Source organism: Artemia franciscana, chromosome 12 (assembly GCF_032884065.1).
Source record: "Artemia franciscana chromosome 12, ASM3288406v1, whole genome shotgun sequence".
Classification (NCBI taxonomy): Eukaryota; Metazoa; Arthropoda; class Branchiopoda; order Anostraca; family Artemiidae; genus Artemia; species Artemia franciscana.
Window position 1 is genome coordinate 949,022 of NC_088874.1, and position 21,655 is coordinate 970,676.

At 36.0% G+C, this 21,655-nt stretch overlaps 1 protein-coding gene across 1 annotated transcript in view; it reads right to left on the minus strand.

Annotated features, from left to right (window-relative positions):
• LOC136033550 (histone-lysine N-methyltransferase Set2-like) overlaps nucleotides 1-21,655 on the minus strand; it is a 178,614-nt gene that overhangs the window by 136,460 nt on the left and 20,499 nt on the right. The window contains exons 4-6 of the mRNA XM_065714296.1: nucleotides 16,379-16,532; nucleotides 12,066-12,450; nucleotides 3,191-3,430 (exon numbers count right to left, since the gene is read on the minus strand). Coding sequence (XP_065570368.1) covers nucleotides 3,191-3,430; nucleotides 12,066-12,450; nucleotides 16,379-16,532 — 779 coding nt within the window. The remainder of the gene's footprint in view (nucleotides 1-3,190; nucleotides 3,431-12,065; nucleotides 12,451-16,378; nucleotides 16,533-21,655) is intronic.

Below are 21,655 nucleotides of genomic sequence, written 5' to 3' on the forward strand. Positions count from 1 at the left end.
ATTTGCCTATACATTATTTTTTGCTTATTTTCATCTACTTCATATTTGCCTATAAAAGTATGAGCCTATTTTCCTATACATTATTTTTTGCTCATTTTCTACTACTTCTTATTTGTCTATAAAATATGTGCCTATTTGCCTATACATTATTTTTTGCTTATTTTCTGCTGCTTGTTATTTGCCTATAAAAGTATGGGCCTATTTGCCTATACATTATTTTTGGCTTATTTTCTGCTACTTCTTATTTGTCTATAAAAGTATGTGCCTATTTGCCTATACATTATTTTTGGCTTATTTTCTGCTACTTCTTATTTGCCTATAAAAGTATGTGCCTATTTGCCTATACATTATTTTTTGCTTATTTTTTTGCTTGTTATTTGCCTATAAAAGTATGTGCCTATTTGCCTATACATTATTTTTTGCTTATTTTCTGCTGCTTGTTATTTGTCTATAAAAGTATGTGCCTATTTGCCTATACATTATTTTTTGCTTATTTTCTGCTGCTTGTTATTTGCCTATAAAAGTATGTGCCTATTTGCCTATACATTATTTTTGGCTTATTTTCTGCTACTTCTTATTTGTCTATAAAAGTATGTGCCTATTTGCCTATAAATTATTTTTTGCTTATTTTCTGCTGCTTGTTATTTGTCTATAAAAGTATGTGCCTATTTGCCTATACATTATTTTTTGCTTATTTTCAGCTACTTCTTATTTGCCTATAAAAGTATGAGCCTATTTTCCTATACATTATTTTTTGCTCATTTTCTACTACTTCTTATTTGTCTATAAAAGTATGTGCCTATTTGCCTATACATTATTTTTTGCTTATTTTCTGCTGCTTGTTATTTGTCTATAAAAGTATGTGCCTATTTGCCTATACATTATTTTTTGCTTATTTTCAGCTACTTCTTATTTGCCTATAAAAGTATGAGCCTATTTTCCTATACATTATTTTTTGCTCATTTTCTACTACTTCTTATTTGTCTATAAAAGTATGTGCCTATTTGCCTATACATTATTTTTTGCTTATTTTCTGCTGCTTGTTATTTGCCTATAAAAGTATGTGCCTATTTGCCTATACATTATTTTTGGCTTATTTTCTGCTACTTCTTATTTGTCTATAAATGTATGTGCCTATTTGCCTATACATTATTTTTTGCTTATTTTCTGCTACTTCTTATTTGCCTATAAAAGTATGAGCCTATTTTCCTATACATTATTTTTTGCTCATTTTCTACTACTTCTTATTTGTCTATAAAAGTATGTGCCTATTTGCCTATACATTATTTTTTGCTTATTTTCTGCTGCTTGTTATTTGCCTATAAAAGTATGTGCCTATTTGCCTGTACATTATTTTTGGCTTATTTTCTACTACTTCTTATTTGCCTATAAAAGTAGTTGCCTATATTTTTTTTTTTGCTTATTTGCCTGTATCCTATTTATTGTCTGTTTGCCTAATATTGTCTATTTATCTATATAAAATTTGCCTATTAGCCTATATCGTACAATTATGTATCTCAACTTCAATCCTCTACTTACAGAAAGAATGAGGCAAGATAAGATTTTATTTCAGAAAGGCTATCGATAACTCTGAGAGAACTGAATTCCCATTAGGTTGAAATCGTTTTCCAGAAAAACTCTCTTTGATATTTTAAAGAAAGCAATTATGTCTGAATTGGAACAATACAAATACAAGATAAAAAGTGCATTAGTTATTCATACCCTGAAAAGGCATAAGGTGCTGGGGCCGCGTAAACCAGAAATACCGAGTTCAAGTTGTCCCTCCTCCCAATTTCTTGCGTCAATGACTGAATGGTTAAACGTTCGAATAATAAAACATGTATAATAAAAGTTTATTAAGATTATGGGGAAAATGATACAATAAAACCCTATTGTCCGTAAGCTCTATTAAGTAGGTAATGCCCTAGTCCCAAGGTCCTAGGCTTTGTCATAAGCCAGAGAAGAGTTTAAAGACAAAATAATGTGTTTCCTTGAAAAAAAAGACTTTTGATTCAAAGAAAACTAAGTGTTTAGTCAGAATTTTTTTTTTAATTAACCTGTTTTTTAGTTTTTCTGGTGCTTGTAGTTTTTCATTCTTCTTCTGCTAGGCGAGAACTGGGCTTTCCAGTCAAAACCATTTAGCCCTCTTCTTTTTTATTTTTTATTTGAGGTGTGTTGGACAACTACAGGTGGCTTTTGGTTGACAAAATTACCATTGAAAAACTATACAGTTTAAACAAGTCTTGTTCAAGAAAGCTATAAGAATAATATTATCTGCATCATCACCGCAAAGAGTCTGGAAATAACAGCCCCTAATTCTAGGGCTGCACGGTGCAAGCATAAATCCACTAAGTCTTCTTCAGTACAGCGAGATTTTCCTCAAAATCCAGCGAAATCTCTTTCTTTTTTTTGTTAGGCGTTAAGGGGGCTTTTCAGTCAAAACTATTCAGCCCTCTTCCTTCTGACTCTTACGTATTGCATATTTTAAGCAGAGATGGGTATTTACATTCCAGTTTTTAGGCGAAGAAAAAGTAGCAAAATGAAAAAGTTTGCAAATTTAAAACACCTTGGAAACAAGCCGATGTGACTAGACAACTGTTTGAAGACTTAAGTAATATTAAAGTTTTGAATACTATAGGTTTACGAATAGTCTAGCGATCGTGCATACGCCGTTGATTTTTTTTTTTTTTAAATAGCTTTGTTACAACACAATTTTCAATAGAGCCCAGGTGTATGTCATTGGCACCCACGACCATGTCTGGAGCGAGGAGGGGGGGGGTACCTGATTTGATGCCCCTAAAAAAATCTAAATTATAAGAAAGTAACAAACATAAATAAAAATAAAAAAAATTAATGCGTCTTGTAAATTGGTTGTATCTCCTCCCTTAATTAAGCCCCTGAGCACGATAAACCCGTTTGTAGTGCCCCTGATTACTGTCGATATTTAAATACTGAATACTGTCGATATTTAACTGTCGATATTTAACTGTCGATATTTTGTCGATATGAATACTGTCGATATTTAACTCTTATCGTTGTTTCGATTTCGACTAATCTTTACTTATAGTTCAAAATTATAGTTGCCCAGCTCATTATAATTGAAAATTATATAAAGCTTCGAAGTTTAATTCGAAGCTTTTCAATTATATATTCACTTTTTTTCAGTGAAGTTGACGTTCAAGAAACCTACCTCTAACTTCATCTCATCTGTAGTGGCAGGATCACTAAGCCAACCTCCAAGGAGCCTCAGACCATGGTAGTCAAGCAAAAGACGACGGCATGCTGGATCACTTCTCTCTTCAGACAAGAGGGACAGTAATGAACGTCTTGATTCAGTTTTTTCTGCTCGAACCATCAAACGGCAGAAAGTCAATGTCTGTGTTTTGTTTTTCAAACCACTCTCAAGAAGTTTGGAAATTTGAACATCCAGCTAAAAACCAAATAATAAGATTTTCAACCAACTCAATATAATTTACCAAATCAGGGGTTTCAGATCGAATCATCAGTGGCAGAGACTGAAAGTTTTCTAAATTTCTCTCAAAATGTTTGGAAATTTGAGTCTCCAAACCACAACAAAACAATGTGATTTATGAATAGACAGTCTTGACCCCACCCCCCTCCCCCCATTAGAATTTTTTGAGCCCCCTCCAATTGATATTCTGAAATATATTTTTTTTCAAACCATTTTTACGAAGAATGGACGTTCAACTAGACACAAAATAGGGGCATATTTTTTATTCAGTTTTTACATTCAGGTTTTTCAACCAGAAATATCAACAAGCGGAACGTCAAAGTCTGTATTTTGTATTCCAAACCACCCTCGAAATGTTTGGAAATTTGAATATCCTACTAAAAATAAATTTATAGAATTTACGAACAGCAAACAGTCTTGATCTCCTAAATTTGTTTCCCCCCCCCCCTCTATTTTGAAATAATACATTTTCCTTTCATCAAACTATTTTCAAGGGACTTAGATGTTCAATTAAACGTAAAATAAAATCATATTTTCAATTCCAGATTCAGGTTTTTCAGCTCGAGAAATTAACGAGCAGGACGTCAAAATCTGTATTTTGTTCCCCTAACTACCCTCAAAATGTTTGGAAATTTGAATATACAACTAAAAATAAATTTTTGTGATTTACGAAGAGCAAACAGTTTTCAACCCCCCTAAATTTGTTGACGTCCTCCCCCACCCCCTATATTTTGAAATAATACATTTTCTTTTTATCAAAATATTTTTAAGGAGCTTGGATGTTCAATTAAACGTAAAGTAGAATGATATTTTCTATTCTGGATTCAGATTTTTTTTTTTTTTTTTTTTTTTTTTTTTTTTTTTTTTTTTTTTTTTTTTTTTTTTTTTTTTTTTTTTTTTTTTTATATATATAGCTCGGAACACCAAAGAGCAGAACATCGAAATCTGTGTTTTTATTTCTGAAACCACTCAACTAATTTTCACATGGATACTTATCTCTATAAGACTCTCCCCATCGATTCTTCCTATATTCGTTCAACAAGAGATAATAATCTGAAATTTAATGGACGGAAAGGCTCTCAAAAAGTTAGAAAATTTCAATATCAAAAAATTTAACTTATTAACACTTTAACAACATCGAAACATTTCTTAAGAAGCTTGCAATGTCAGGTAAACATAAATTATCGAGGAAAATATATGATAAAAAAAAAACGTCAAATAAAAACAAAAAACATAGGAACATAATATAATAAAAAATATAATTTATGTAAACATAAAAGTTCATTAAATATCAAATAACATCGTTTAAAGTAGTGCTGCAACTACAGATTACTAGAGTCATAAAAAATTACTTTAGCGACTAAATTTAATTTTGAATTGCATCACACTAATTCGAAGTTGTATAGCAATTCGTAGCTTTTAAATTAATTTTAGAACTTAAGTGACTTTTAGAACTTAAGATTAAATGTTAAGATTTCGTCTATAATTCTAGGGTAATTATTTTAGAACTTCAATTTATTTTAATTAAATTCTAGAATCGTTGCTACAAATTATTTCTAAACTGAGAGACTAAAATTCACTTTACAGTTGCTACTATAATTCTAGAATCATTTTCAATTTAATTTAATTTTAAGTAATTTTGTTTGGCTAAATAAATCTGGCTTGGCTTCTAAATAAATTTAATCAGATTAAATTTAACAAGAATCTCATTAAACTCGAAGCTATTTTTAATTTTTAGAACCATTCTTTTGGTTCTTTAGCAACATTCAAAATAAAACTTATTTCAATTCAAATAAAGTAACCCCTACTTAATAATATTGCTTAATTCATTATACGTACTTAATACTTAATACATAAATACTATTGCTTAGGAAGGCAGCGGATATTAAAAAAAAAAAAATTCTCTGAAAAAAAACTGCCCCTGGGATAGACGATCTGGGAATAGGCTTTTAATCCATTCTTTTGGAGCTGAATTGTAATTCAAATAATTTTGTCAATTAGACTAAAACTTTTTATTTTATAAAAAGGACCTATAAATTGCAAAATCTAACTTAATTGTATACATTCCTTCAAATTATAAAACAATTAAGTAAATTGTCTAAAATCTCAACCCCATAATTAGTTTTCTCTGTAAAAGTAACTATAAGAGAGGCCAGCTAGCTCGTAAAAGATCAAAATCGTTAAAAAGCGTATATATATTGAAAACAAAGAATTACAACATTTTCGCAGAAAGTAATTTTTTTTTCACCAAACCACCATCGTCCCGTGAGAAAGAAAAACAAATAAACCCGCATCCTTGACCACTTTTCTGGCACCAAATACAAAATTTTAATTTTTATAATTTAGGGATCAAAATCGTTGTAACAGGGGTCTTTGATATGATGTGAGCCCTTTTCGTTATAAGCATAAAGATCTAGGGCTCAACTGCTCGAAACTTAATTTGGCTGACAGAAGTAAATTCGGTACTTCTACAATTTTCAGAAAAATAACACTTCTTACCCCCCCCCCTGAAAAAATAATTTCCGAGCAAAAATAATGGATGCGGCCTTGCCTTTGACCCAGCATTTTCCACAGGTCATTGAATAAATAATGGCTTAAGTGAAAATCGGTTACAATATATATTTATTTTGTCTTTTTTTTATGCAAGGCAGAATAGTTTATTGTAGGCAACTTCCTGATAGTCAACTTTGAGATAGTATCTCAAAGGTGTAGAAACTACCTACCCTAATTCAAGCAAGAAGTGTTGAAGTATCGTGTTATTCTTGTCTACAGTTTGTGAAAGGGGAGTGGGTAACAAATTGATACGTTATGTCCATTGATATGTGGTAGATGTCACTTGCGCCGTCCGGCTAGCAAACATCTTACCATATTTTAGCTTTATATTTTTGCGCAGAAGTTGGTTCTTCATGGTGAAAATGATATTGACTCATGCAGTTTTTTTTGCTCTATTTTTGAGGACCGGAATCATTCCTGTTGAAGCCGTCGCTGTGCCAAAAACTGACTTAATAAAGTTGCGTTTCCATTCCACCTTTTTGGCGCCATCTATCTTGACAACGCTAACTGCATTGCACTTACTGCGAGAAGTCACAGGCAGCGCATCATCCACCAATGGAAACAATCCGACAAGAAAGAAACGTGGATGCCGGACAGGGAAAAATGAAAGGAGAAGGCGTACGGGATGTGCGATTTCGGTACTAGTGACAAGCCGTGACTATTGTTCGCCCTTCGCCAAAAAAAGTGTTTGAGCGGAACCTGGTGAAAATCAAGATATCCAGAACACCTAAAATACCGAGTCTGAAGAGATTTGACGAAACCCCCATGTGCCCCATCCAGGACAGCCCGCCCGTTCTTAAGCCCGAACGCCCTTTAGCAAAAAGTAGGTTGCCAAATATACTTGTGTGTAACGCTAGATCTTTGAACAACAAAACTGATGCACTTGAAGTTATTGCTAGGCAGAATAACGCCTCAATAATAATAATAAGCGAATGTTGGGACACTTCTGACGAATCGGCGTGCATCAAAGGTTACGCAAGCTACTTTAATACGCGTCGCGATCGTGGCTTGAATAGTCGAGGAGGAGGCGTTGGACTTTATGTTCGTAATGACCTACCCTCAAAGCTGTTAAGTGAGCCTATTGACTCCGACCACGAAATATTATAGACCGAATGCCAACCTGCACGTTTATCAAAAAGATTTTCATGTTTAATTGTTGCTTCGGTCTATTATCCTGAAAACGCTAAAAACAGGAAAGATTTGATAGAACACATTCAGTTTTTTGTAGACAAAATGCGCCGCAAGCATGTCTCTCCTGGCTTTGTTATTGCCAGAGACTTTAATCAAACTAACAGGCAATGGGTTTCAAATATTTTAGATTTGAAACAAGCCGTTACAATACCTATCCATCAAAGTGGCAGCACACTTGACTTGATTTTTACAAACTTGACAGACTTTTATTACGCACCGAGATCCCTAGGACCCCTTCTGAATTCTGATCACTTTATCATCTTCTGGGAAGCTAGCTCGGCAATTCCGAAGCCAAAACGAGTCAAATATACTGTGCAACCACTTACTGAGGACTCGATATCTACATTTGGTCGCTGGATCGGTAATTATCAGTTTGAGGACATTTGCTCTGAACAGGATATTAATATCAAAGTCAATAAGCTGAATACTCTGCTTCAGGAGCAGTTTCAGACTTGTTTCCCCGTAAGTCATTACTGTGAATGACACTGATAAACCGTGGATAGCCAATGATCTAAAGAATTTTAAAAAAAACCGTTGTCGCCTTCATATCGCTGCTGATACCGTCGCTTCAGTCAAGTTGCGCAATCATATTGTTAAACTGAACAAGCGCGCCAAGAGGCAGTACATGAGGGATAAAATTACTCCCTTACTCACAATAGATCCCCACAAATGGTATTCCTCAGTAAAAAGACGTACCGGTAAGACAACAATCAGAAATCTAAGGCTGCTCAAAGAGGACGGTACCTAGACCTCAGCTAATGAAGTCAATTCTTTTTTTGCTGACATTTGTACCACATTTCCATCAATCACCAAATCAGAAATTGATACTATCATTGCTGGTGCGGAGATTGATGACGTATGTGAAGTCTCTGAATTCACTGTTTATAGGGAACTCCTAAGACTGAAAGCGAACTGTGTGTCCTACCCAGGTGAGCTTCCAGTAAAGCTGTTAGGCGAATTCGCCATTTTTCTTGCTAAGCCACTCTCTTCTAATAATCAACCAATGTTTCCGTCAGCAAGTATTCCCTAGTGCTTGGAAAAGAGCATATGTCCGCGTTATTCCAAAAGTAAAGTGTCAAAAATCTTGTGATCAACTCCGGCCTATATCAATAACTCCGAACCTTTCTAAAGTGGCAGAACCGTTTATTTACCGCAAACTTGTGTCACAGATCTCAGCACATCTAGACCCGTATCAGTATGGATGCTTAAGAGGCAGCAGCACAACTGTTTATTTAGTACGGATGTACCATCTCATTGTCGAGTGGCTCGACCGAGGAAGTGCTATAGTCGACCCTCTCCTCGTAGACTACCGAAAGGCTTTTGACCTTACTCGCCATTCCGTTCCTATCACAAAATCTACGCACCATGGGTGCGCACAAACATATTCTCCTTTTAGTGATCAATTTTTTACAAGCCCGCTATCAGTGCGTTTACAGTCTTTTCCCAGGAGATACCAACTCCGAATGGGTCGAGCTTACATGCGGAGTCCCACAAGGTACTAAGCTCGCTAGTCTACTGTTTTGGCAGTGATAGATTTCATCCTTTCCGGCTATGAAGAAAGATTTAAGTATGTAGACGACTTGTCAGTCCTACTGAAGTACATTGTTGAGAAGACTGATGCCGTTCCCCAATTCTGTAACGAAATAATTAACAACTTTAAAGATGAATGTACTGTGAACAGCCTCCAAATCAAAGAAAGGAAAGACTAAAATCCTTCGTTTTAATCCCCCGAAGAGAGACTTTGTGTGCCCTCCTCCTCCTTATCCTAGTGAATCTTCGGCAGTAGTGCTTGGTGTCAAGTTTAGCATCGACTGCTCTTTCAGCCTTCATGTCGATACAATTATCAAAAAGGCAAATAGTGCGATGCGGACACTTATACTAATGCGTCGATTTGGTTTCTCAGTGGCGCAACTAAGGATAGCCTATCTCACTTACATCCGACCAATTTTAGAGTATGCACGTCCTGTATGGGGCCCACAAGTCAATAACACTATTTACCTAACTGACCAGCTTGAGTAAATACAAAAAAGAGCAGTCAAAGTAATATTGTGCGATGCTTTTACTGAATATAAGTTAGCTTAAAAGAATTTTACAAAATAATGGTTTAAAGTTAGCTTTAAGAGGTAGTAATACTTTGGCTAGTTTTTTAAATTCTGGAAAGCATCGGACTTCTGCAGAGCAACAAAGTGGGGTTTATAAAATCCCATGTACTTGTGGAAGCTCTTTGACCTTAGGTAACGAAAAGATTGATCAGGTTGGGAGCTTCAGTTACCTTGGTAGTATTATTAGTAAAGATGGTTGGAGCAGTGAAGATGTTAAAAGTAGAATAGCTAAAGCTCAGGGTGTTTTTTCACAGTTAAAAAAAGTTTGGAAGAATAGAAAGATAAGCCTACAAACCAAGATTAGAATATTGGAAGCTACAGTGATGACAGTGGTCAAATATGGCTCTGAAGCATGGACACTCCGAAAAGCAGATGAAAATTTACTAGATGTTTTCCAGAGAAATTGCCTACGGATTGTTCTGGGTACCCGGCTGACTGACCGTATTTCAAACAGTATGTTGTACGAAAAGTGTGGTTCAATCCCGCTTTCTGGGGCTATAATGAAAGAAAGGTTGAGATGGCTAGGCCACGTTCTACGGATGAAGGATGACAGATTACCGAAGATTGTCCTTTTTGGCCAACCGTCTGGGGCTACACGGAAAGCAGGTCGTCCTTGTCTGGGTTGGGAGGATGTCATAAATAAGGATTTAAAGGAAATGGGAACTTCCTGGGAGGGTGTAAAGAGGGAGGCTTTAAATAGATTAGGTTGGAGGAGGAGCGTGCGTAGCTGTGTTGGCCTCAGGCGGCTTGGTGCTGCAGTGAGTTATTAGTAGTAGTAGTAGTAGTTATGTGGGACGTACTAACCAGAATTTAAAAACGAGATTGCTAAAACATCATAATTCTATTTCATCGTCACGTCGGCACTCTCGGAGCTTATCTTTTATTTTCCAAATCATTTTATTTTGTTTGAAAATGTTTCTTTGATTTCTAGGGACCAAGGTTTAAAGCAAACTTTCAGGGAAACAATCGAAATTAAAAAAATTCTATTCAAGAATAATTCCATAAACAGAGATACAGGTGAATTTGGATTGAACTCAATTTATGATAAATTACTCAGGTCAAATAAAGTAAATATCACTTCACCTAAGAGCTATGACCTCTGTCCACGTAATATGTCAGATAATTCTAATGAACCGGAACCGAAAAGGTCAAAGAGATTTGCCTCGGCTGTTGCATTGAAAAAAATAAGAGCAATAAACTATATGTAATTAGTTTATTAGGTATAAATTTTGTTTATTTTTATTCATGTCTTTTAGTTTTACTGCTGATGATGAACGCTGTATATGTGCTCGAAATATCCAGTTAAATAATTTTATATCTATTCACTGTCAATAAAAAGGTATCATCCCTATTTTGAAATGTTTTACTTTCGTTATAAGTTAGCATTATCCACTTTACAAATTCCCTCTCTTCAAGAGCGCCATCTCAGTTTGATCCTTGAATTTGGCCAATATCTGCTCAGAAGTGATATACACAGATCGATACTACCACCAGTTTTAGTGAAACATCGAAGTACTAGGTCGAAGAAAATTGACAGATTAGCAGCACATCCTTCACGCACAAATCGTTTTTCCAACTCTTTCACCCCCCATCTTTGTATCAAAGTATAACAATTGTTGATTTAATCCTATTCGTCTTCTGATTTTTTCGTTGTTTGATTTAATCCTTTTTTTGTAAGCATAAGCGCCATTTAGTTTTATGACTACGAGAGATTGTGCAAATAAAACCTATTCTATTCTATTCTTGACAACGTAGATAGCTGGTGTTCTTTTTCTAGAAACAGTTATCACCACCTATATTGGGAAAGAGGGAGGATCTTTCACAGAGAAAATACTGTCTACAGTTTGTGGGAGGGGAGGGGGTAATAAGTATATGCTTTTTGTGCTTAAGGCTGTAGATTACTGGTGAACTTTTTCTATAAACAGATATTGTCATTTATATTGCAAAAGACGAAGGATCTTATTACGGATAATGAGAAACTTATTACGAAAGTTTTTCCTTTCTTGGAAAATTCCAATTCTACTCCTTATGAATAAGGAGAAAAGAATAAGGAGAATAAGGAGAAAATGAACTTAAACTATCTATTTAAATCACATTAATTTTTTATTTTTCTTTTTTTTATTTATTATTTTTTTACGAATTGAAGAATTAATTCTTATGTTCATTAAACCCAAGAATTAAAAATCCAACTCTCCATTGTTGGTGTTATGAATAAGGATAAAAAATAGAACTTAAATTATGACGTTCCTTAAAAAAACACACAAATAAAAAAAGATATTCATCAAAATCTAGGAAGAAACATAAAAATCTAGCAATGAGGGGGTAAATGCTAGGATACTGGAATAATTTAGGTGTAACAGGACAAAAGCAGCATCCAATGTTAGCAAAGTCAACTTAAGTGGATGGCGTTTATTATAATAGAGCCCCAAAAAGGAATTTTTCAAAATTAGGAGGGAAAAAAACCTAGGAAAAGGGGGGGGGTATACTTGAATATTATAATTCAATATTAAGAGAATAGGTAAACAAAATTTGGGGGGGGACTAAAAATGTCAGAAAAGCCGTATTTTCCAATGAAAAGACCAAAATAAGTATTTTTCAAAATCTAGGAGGGGGAGGGCCCACTCCCCAACAATGAAATTTAGTATGCCCATTAGAATATTTAGTCAAGGTTTCCATCGGTCTTTTGTGCCTAAATCCATTTCATTCAAAATTAAACCAGAAAAACAAGGAGCCAAAATAGAACTTACATCATCATCTTCTTTAAAAAGCCTTGCCAGTCTCGTTTTCCTCTTTTTCTTCCTCAAACCAACCTCTTGAGGCAGTTCTATTATCTTGACAGGTTTCTCTTCGAAAGACTCTTCGATCTTAGCTATCACCTCTTCTACCTTGTCAACCTCAATTTTTTCAACCACCTTCGTTTCGGTTGAAACAGCGACAGGCTCTTCGGCAGCAATTTCTTCAACAGGCTGTATAAGAGCTTCTTCCTTCGGTTTTGGTGGGCGTAATGGGAGGTCATCGTCTTCTGACGAAAAAGATTCCTCTTCTTCTTCCTCTTCCTCCTCGTCTGATGGTACCTCCCCTATCCAGCCCCGACAATTTGTAGATTCGCAATAGCATTTTTGAGCTTCCTTACTAAAAAAAGAACAAAAATAAATAAATACAAAACTTCAGGAAAGTATATAGATTATAAAGGTGATTTATTACCGTTTGTCGCCTGAAGTAATCTTTGACTTAATTTCTGTTCAGCTTTGGTTTCATGCACCTCTTTACTTTTCTTTGAAAAACTTCTTTTGCGGATAACTTTTAGATCAGATACACTAAAAGGCTACGATTATCGACTTGAAACTTTCAGTTAAAATTAGATACAGGGATAACAGAAGTCGATTTTTGGTTAGCTTCATCAGATCTGGTCATTGCAAAAGCGAACTGTATCTGATCTAGCAGTTTACCCCCTCAATATTGCAATAAAATGTCAAGTTTCTGTCTCATGAGAATGTTAAACTGACTATAATTATACAAAGACTACTGAAACAAATTGGGATAATTTAGGGGGGAGGGGTGTTGAATGTTGTCGAAGGCAAGTGTGTTCTTCTGGAATTAAAAGCTCATGGAAAGCTAGGGGGTAAAAGGTGAGAAAGAATCATAGACATAGACACAGACATAGACATATTTGTTGGTACACTCGACATAGCACTAAGAACTACTAAAACTGAGCTCTAAATAAAATTGGACGAACAAGAACTACAATTATTTTATGATGTTAAACAGACCCGTGAAAAAGGGAATAAAAGAATACTGATACCATGTGGTGCGGGAGTAAACTAGCTCAAACTTGCTCAGTCTTCTGGTGAGTGTGTTCAGGGGTGCGATCGAGGGACAGTGGAGTAAGTGAGGGTTTTGGGTTTCGCCGGTCAGCTTCTTTACTGATTCGTGCCATTTTCTGCAGTTAGTAAACAGACACGGATCAACCTGGTTTGCAGCAAACGATTTCTTGGCTTTGCGGCAGAGGGCTTTGTTTCGGAATCATGGGTTTGAGCCCTTGACTTCAGTTGTGATCTATGGGCGAACAGGGGAGGACTTGTCCACACTCTTTGTTGGAAAGTGCTTCTCGTACTGTTCGTACAAAATCGAGTTTGGAAGTTTGGTTTTTCTGTCAAGGGCTTGTTCATGATTACTGTTGAGAAATCATACTAACTTAACCATCGTCCAAAGGACAGGATTCTTTTCAGTGAAAGGTCTTACTACAACAGGGACACGTTTAGGAGCTGCTACAGGATTTTTGCCTTTCAGAAGACGGTATAATGGTTTGATGTTGCCAAAGATCACAGGAAGTGGGGATTGTGGTAGAAGCTTTCAGTATTTGTCAAAATCAAGTGTAGTCTACTGCCGGCAACGAAGTAGCGGTTTTGACAACTTGTTTCAGAACAAGGCTAGAATCCAATTACTGTTTATTCGCCTTAGAGAAATGTCCACTCACAACAATGGTGGAGCAGCTGAACTTGGTGCGGTAAAAATCCACCCTTTTGTAAATGCAATAACAATTCTTTGCGGTTCCTTGCGCTTTCTGGATGGTAGACAGCTGCCAAAATAATGCAGGAGAAGCGCCAGGGTAGTCCTTAAGCCTTGTGTAAACTAACAGAATTCATGGGCAGGGTCTTCCTTTTGAAGCAGAAGCCTGCGGAGAATGTTAATTCTGCTATATATTGCTACGCCACCATCATTACGATTGACACCTCTGCCTTGCCGCGCAATAATACTAGTGGTAAAACCAGGGATAAAACAAGTTTGTTCAGTCACGTTCCAGATTTCTGCAATAGCGGCAACTGAGATATTATTCGGACGCAAAACTGTTTCCAGTTTATCCATCTTGTTCGAAAGTGACCGGGCATTGCTGAGTAATAAACTTGGCATAACTCTCTGGACTGAGGAAAGTTCTGGTCATAATAAAGGATGTTGAAGGTGCGAGCAATTAATCTACAGCATAGCAGCTGCCGGCTGCAGCTTCGAGGGAAGCTCGATCAGTCGAATAAGTACAAGACATCATTGGTTGTGCGGTTTGGGCTTGCTCATGGGACACTCCCTGTTAGTTACAACTACAGGAACAGGACTGAGTTATTTGGACAGAATATATATAACTTGAAAAACATAATATTAAAAAAATTTATTGAAAAAAATTAATATTAAAAAAATTATTTAACATAATATTAAAAAAAAAACACAATGATACTTAGATTTTTTATTGTTTTTGTTTCTTTACCATATCAGGGTTACCAATTTAACAATGTCAGAATAGCACTTCTACAGGAATCTCCTTTTTGCCATGGTGTCGGACCTGCAGGCGCGGTATCTCCAGTTTCATTTGACTCGCAACATGCGCGCCATCTACTTCAGTCCTGAGAATACCGAGTGAATGCAATTTTGTTTGGATCGATGGCACCAAAACAGGTGAATTGTAAGATCTAAGCTTGTGCAGGCGTAGCTTTGACCCGGAGGCTCCGACCAGCATGACTGCGGAATTAGAAAAAAATAGAAAACCCGCCATGACGGATATTTGACGGATAATTTGATTATCCGTCCTATCAAATTGGAGCTGCTATAATTGAAACAAAAATTAAATCCACGAGAGCGACCTCTCTTGCGGAGTAGCTTAAAACAGCCATATTTTATATCCATCCTCAACATTCCTGATCATTTTCTTTCACATACTTTGATACTATCAGGCAATAATCGAAAATCGTAATTTAATGACTTTTCGCCTAAGAACAATTCCTTCCAAAAGTTCACATTTTAAAATGAAACTCAATAATCTCATTTTTGTTTCCGAATTGAAATTTTTTTAATGTATCTTTGGTCCAGTGAGCCCAATAATGAATATGGCTGACATTCAAGATAATCCCTGCATCTAATACCGCTGTTTGCAAGAAAATTTAGCATTGTTTTAATGTTATATTATAACCCACATTTTGAAAATTCTACAAAACCCATTTTGATTTTCAACAGCCAAATAATTAGGTCTATAAAAATTAAACAAAGAAACGTTTTAAACAATTAAATAAAAACAGGGTATATTTGAAATTGCTATGTCTAGTACCGTTTATATGTAGATTCAAAATTCGACTTAATCAGAAATGTTTCAAAACAAGGCTGGGAATATTTTTTTTTTTTTTTTTTTTTTTTTTTTTTTTTTTTTTTTTTTTTTTTTTTTTTTTTTTTTTTTTTTTTTTACGGACCCTAGTATCTTTCTTTTTAGCCCTGTTCCTTTTAGCACGACAACCCCACTTCTCACCACTAAAGTTAATATATATTTCAAATTATTTATGTATTTGTCTTTTGTGTTTTATTACAAAAGCCCATTGGGGCTATTTTCCATTTCAAATAAGATTTTCAGCCAAAGTGTATGGACAGAACCAGTAAAAAAAATATTATGGATATAAAATGAGCGTTCCATTTGGCTGTTGAAAATCGAAATGAATTTTTTAGTTTTCAAGATCTGGATTATAACATAGCAGTATATATATATATATATATATATATATATATATATATATATATATATATATATATATATATATATATATATATATATATAAGAAATGTTTTTATTTCAACATCCTTGGTATTTTAAAAGGAATAACATCAGTGGCGTTGATTCACAATAATGCACGGCGGAGGGCAAAATCTACTTTTCAAAATCTAGGGGGGGAGTCTTTAAATTTTTCTAATGAAAATAACAAAAACAGGCATTTTTGAAGGGAAAGGGGGATTTTTTCAAACGCTGGAGGGGGCAGCAAAGAAAACTAGGGTGAAACAAAAGCTCCCCCTTCACAATTGACGCCCCTGAATAAATCCAATCGTCGACGCTGCACTCTCCACAACTTTTTCCATTACCACCCATATTATCCATATCGCTAATTAAATTACGGCAATAATATCGTAAATGAATACATTACGGTAAAATTGATAATGAAGGTAAAATAAATAGTACGGTGATCATAATATGGATAATTTACGGTAGTAACATCGCTAATTAATTACGGTAACTTACGGTAATTTAACTTACCCATATCGCTCGTATTGGTAGTCAAAAGTCAACTCTTCTCCCGCATTAATCTCAGCCTTCGTGAAAAATCCGATCCGTAGCTCTCCGTTTACTGTCCACTTTTGGGTTTCACAGTTCGGATAACAGCTGTGATTGATAAAACGGGAAATATTTCCTAAAAAAAAGAAAAATAATCCTATGGATTTTTCATGAAACATCGAAGTTGTTTCAAATCACAAATCTAACTTAAAATTTGTTATACTTTTGTCCAATAAGTGTTAATTGACGATCACAATTACAAATGAGTCCAAACACGATACGCGAATTTCGATTATTTCTGCAAGAAGTCTCTGTCAATTCGGCTTCTTCGGTTCCTAGGCATTTTAGGATGAACATTAATTCCAAAAAATCTACCTTCTAAATCAAATCCCATACAGTTTAAAAGACTAACACAGATTAATATAGAATATAATACAAAAATATATAAATATATGCAATTTAAATTGTAATATAATATATACATAATATAAATAATTGAATATAAAACAATATATATATAATATAAATATATAAACATATATTTATATATAAATTGAGCGACAAAACTCTAGCTGAGCTATTTGGACAGAATAAATATAACTTGGAAAACATAATATTAAAAAAAATATTGAGCTTTAATGACGGAACACAATCATATTTTAAATTATTTTTTATTGTTTTTGTTTCTTTACCATATCAGGGTTACCAACTTAACAACGTCAGAATAGCACTTCTTTTTCTTCTATTATTTATTTATCAAATTTTCGTCAAGTGGAAGAATTAATTCCCATGTTAAAAAAAAACCCAAGAATTAAGAATCCAGCTCCATTTTCGGTGGATTATTTTATTGCAACATCAGGGTAGTTTTTGTCATACTTATGCTCAAAGCCGTATCCAGGGAAAGGGATTGGGGGGTTTGACCCCCTCCCCCACGGAATGTTTGTCCGATTCGTAAAAACATCACAAAAATAAATATAAACAAATTTTTGATGCGTTTTCCTGTAACCCACACCCCCCCCCCCAAAAAAAAAATGCTTCCCCCCCCCCAAAAAAAAAAGAAATCAGAATCCTGGATAAAACCCTGCCTATACAACTTTTTACTCGTGGGTTAAGTTGCATGGGACATATGGCAAACAGCATAGAGTATATACAATTTGGGCTATATATTTACACTTTAAAGGGGGAGGGGTTAAAGTAAAGTGAAGCACTTCTAGGAATGTTACAAATAATTCTAAAAATCCCAAATAATTATACATATACTACTACTGCTGCTAATAGCACACCGCAGCACCAAGCCACTTGAGACCAACACAGTTACACACGCTCCTCCTCCACACTAATCCATTCAAAGGGTCCCTCTTTACATAGTCCTCGGAAGTTCCCATTTACCTTATAACTTTTTTTACGGCACCCTCCCACCCCAATCACAGATGAACTACTTTCCGTATAGCCCTGGACGGTTGGCCGAAAAGGACAATCTTCGGCAATCTGTCATCCTTCATCTGCAGAACGTACCCTAGCCATCTACATCTTTTTCTTACTATAGCCCTAGAAAGCGGGATTGAACCACTCTTTTCGTACAGACTACTGTTTGAAATACGGTCAGTGAGTCGGGTGCCTAAAACAATCCGTAAGCAATTTCTCTGGAAAACGTCTAAAAAATCTTCCCCCATTTTTCGGAGCTCTCTTGCTATATTTGAACTATATTTGACCACTGTCGTTACTGTAGCTTCCAATATTCTAATCTTGGTTCACAGACTTGGTTCATCTTTCTATTCTTCCAAACTTTTTCAACTGTGAAAAACACCTTGGGCCTTGGCGATTCTACTTTAACATCTTCACTGGATTATTAATACTACCAAGATAAAGTCGTCTACTTGATAGATCTTTTCATTAAATACTAATACCATTCCTAAAACCTCTCCACTTCACTTTATCCCCCCCCCCCCTTTCCTAATGTGCAAAACCTACTTTTCAAAATGTACAAATATACAGCCCAAATATTATATTTCCCAGCGGTTTTGCCATACGTCACATTTTTATTTCAGCATTATACCCGTAAACGACAAGGAAAAATCTAAATAGTTGTATAGGGATAATGGAAAGCTCCCTATGTTCTATTGTATTTTTGAGTCGAGCAAGCAAATTAATTCATTCATTTAGAATTAATACCCTTTTCAGGTTAGATATTTATGGCGTTGGTCCGTTTATGCTTAAGTTTATTAACGGTCAACCAAATTCCCCTTGCGGTGACAGCACGCGGTAGAGCAAATCTTATTCGCTTCCCGATCCCAGTAAACGCAAGATCCTAGTTCTTGTTTTTTCAGGTTCAATTACAAGGTCCGCTTCGAAGGGTGGCTGGGTATGATGTTAGTTTGTTCATGCATAATTTTCCTAATGGTCCATCTCAAGCGTGTTTATAAATTCCACTTGTTTTGATAGTATGCGGCAGTGCTAATCTTATTCAGTTTCTGATCCCAGTAAACGGAAGGTCATTGTATTTGTTTTTTGGGGTTTGGTTACAAGGTCCGCCTTGGAGGTGGGTTAAATTTGATTATTGCTTGTTCATGCATAATTTTCCTAATGATCAACCTCAAGCAGGTTCAAGCAGGTTCCCTTGTTTTGATAGTACCTGACAGTTCTAATCTTATTCGGCTCCCGACCCGTGTAAACGCAAGGTCCTTGTATTTGTTTGTTCGGGTTCGATTACAAGGTCCGCTTCGAAGGGTGTCTGGATTTGATGTTAGTTTGTTCATGCATAATTTTCGTAACGGTCAATATCAAGCATGTTAATAGATTCCACTTGTTTGATAGTACGCGGCAGTGCCTTGTATTTGCTTTTTGGGGTTCCGATAGAAGGTCCGCTTTGGAGGTTGGTTGGATTTGACCTTAGTTTGTTCATGCATAACTTTCCTAATGGTCAATCTCAAGCATGTTTATAGATTCCCCTGTTTTGGTAGCACGTGGCAGTGCTAATCTTGTTCACTTTCCGATCCTAGCAAACGCAAGGTCCTTGTACTTGTTTTTTCGGGTTCGGTTACAAGGTCCGCTGTGGAAATTGATGATAGTTTGTTATGCTTAATTTTCCTTATGGTCAACCTCAAGCATCTTTATAGATTCCCCTGTTTTGATAGCACGTGGCAGTGCTAATCTTGTTCACTTCCGGATCCTAGTAAACGCAATGTAATTGTACTTGTTTTTTCGGGTTCGGTTACAAGGTCCGCTGTGGAAGTTGATGATAGTTTGTTATGCTTAATTTTCCTTAAGGTCAACCTCAAGCATCTTTATAGATTCCCCTGTTTTGATAGCACGTGGCAGTGCTAATCTTGTTCACTTCCGGATCTTAGTAAACGCAAGTTCCTTGTACTTGTTTTTTCGGGTTCGGTTACAAGGTCCGCTGTGGAAATTGATAATAGTTTGTTATGCTTAATTTTCCTTATGGTCAACCTCAAGCATCTTTATAGATTCCCCTGTTTTGATAGCACGTGGCAGTGCTAATCTTGTTCACTTCCGGATCTTAGTAAACGCAAGGTCCTTGTACTTGTTTTTTCGGGTTCGGTTACAAGGTCCGCTATGGAAGTTGATTGGATTTGATGATAGTTTGTTACGCTTAGTTTTCCTTATGGTCAACCTCAAGCATATTTATATCCCCCGTTTTGATAGCACACGGCAGTGCAAATCTTGTTCACTTCCCGATCCTAGTAAACGCAAGGTCATTGTACTTGTTTTTTTCGGGTTCGGTTACAAGGTCCGCTGTGGAGGTTGATTGGATTTGATGATAGCTTGGTATGCTTAATTTTCCTTATGGTCAACCTAAAGCATCTTTATAGATTCCCATGTTTTGATAGCTAGCAAGTGGCAGTGCTAATCTTATTCCCTTCCCGATCCTAGTAAACGCAAGGTCCTTTTACTCCTTTTTTCGGGTTCGGTTACAAAGTCCGCTGTGGACGTTGACTGGATTTGATACTAGTTTGTTATGCTTAATTTCCCTTATGGTCAACCTCAAGCATATTTATAGATTCCCCTGTTCTGATAGCACGGGGCAGTGATGATCTTGTTCATTTCAAGGTCCTATTAAACGCAAGGTCCTTGTACTTGTTTTTTCGGGTTCGGTTACAAGGTCCGCTGTGGAGGTTGATTGGATTTGATGATAGTTTTTTACGCTTAATTTTCCTTATGGTCAACCTCAAGTATCTTTATAGATTCCCCTGTTTTGATGGCATTGATAGCACGTGGCAGTGCTAATCTTGTTCACTTCCCGATCCTAGTAAACGCAAGGTCCTTGTACTTGTTTTGTCGGGTTCGATTACAAGGTCCACTGTGGAGGTTGATTGGATTTAATGATAGTTTGTTATTCTTAATTTTTCTTATGGCCAGCCTCAAGCAATTTTATAGATTCCCCTGTTTTGATAGCACGTGGCAATGCTAATCTTGTCCACTTCCCGATCCTAGTAAACGCAAGGTCCGTGTACTTGTTCCTTCGGGTTCAGTTATAAGGTCTGCTGTGGAGGTAGTTTGGATTTGATGATAGTTTGTTATGCTTAGTTTTCCTTATGGTCAACCTCAAGCATATTTATATCCCCCGTTTTGATAGCACACGGCAGTGCAAATCTTGTTCACTTCCCGATCCTAGTAAACGCAAGGTCCTTGTACTTGTTTTGTCGGGTTCGATTACAAGGTCCGCTGTGGAGGTTGATTGGATTTAATGATAGTTTGTTATTCTTAATTTTTCTTATGGCCAGCCTCAAGCAATTTTATAGATTCCCCTGTTTTGATAGCACGTGGCAATGCTAATCTTGTTCACTTCCCGATCCTAGTAAACGCAAGGTCCTTGTACTTGTTTTGTCGGGTTCGATTACAAGGTCCGCTGTGGAGGTTGATTGGATTTAATGATAGTTTGTTATTCTTAATTTTTCTTATGGCCAGCCTCAAGCAATTTTATAGATTCCCCTGTTTTGATAGCACGTGGCAGTGCTAATCTTGTTCACTTCCCGATCCTAGTAAACGCAAGGTCCTTGTATTTGTTTTGTCGGGTTCGACTACAAGGTCCGCTGTGGAGGTTGATTCGATTTAATGATAGTTTGTTATTTTTAATTTTTCTTATGGCCAGCCTCAAGCAATTTTATAGATTCCCCTGTTTTGATAGCACGTGGCAATGCTAATCTTGTCCACTTCCCGATCCTAGTAAACGCAAGGTCCGTGTACTTGTTCCTTCGGGTTCAGTTATAAGGTCTGCTGTGGAGGTAGTTTGGGTTTGAT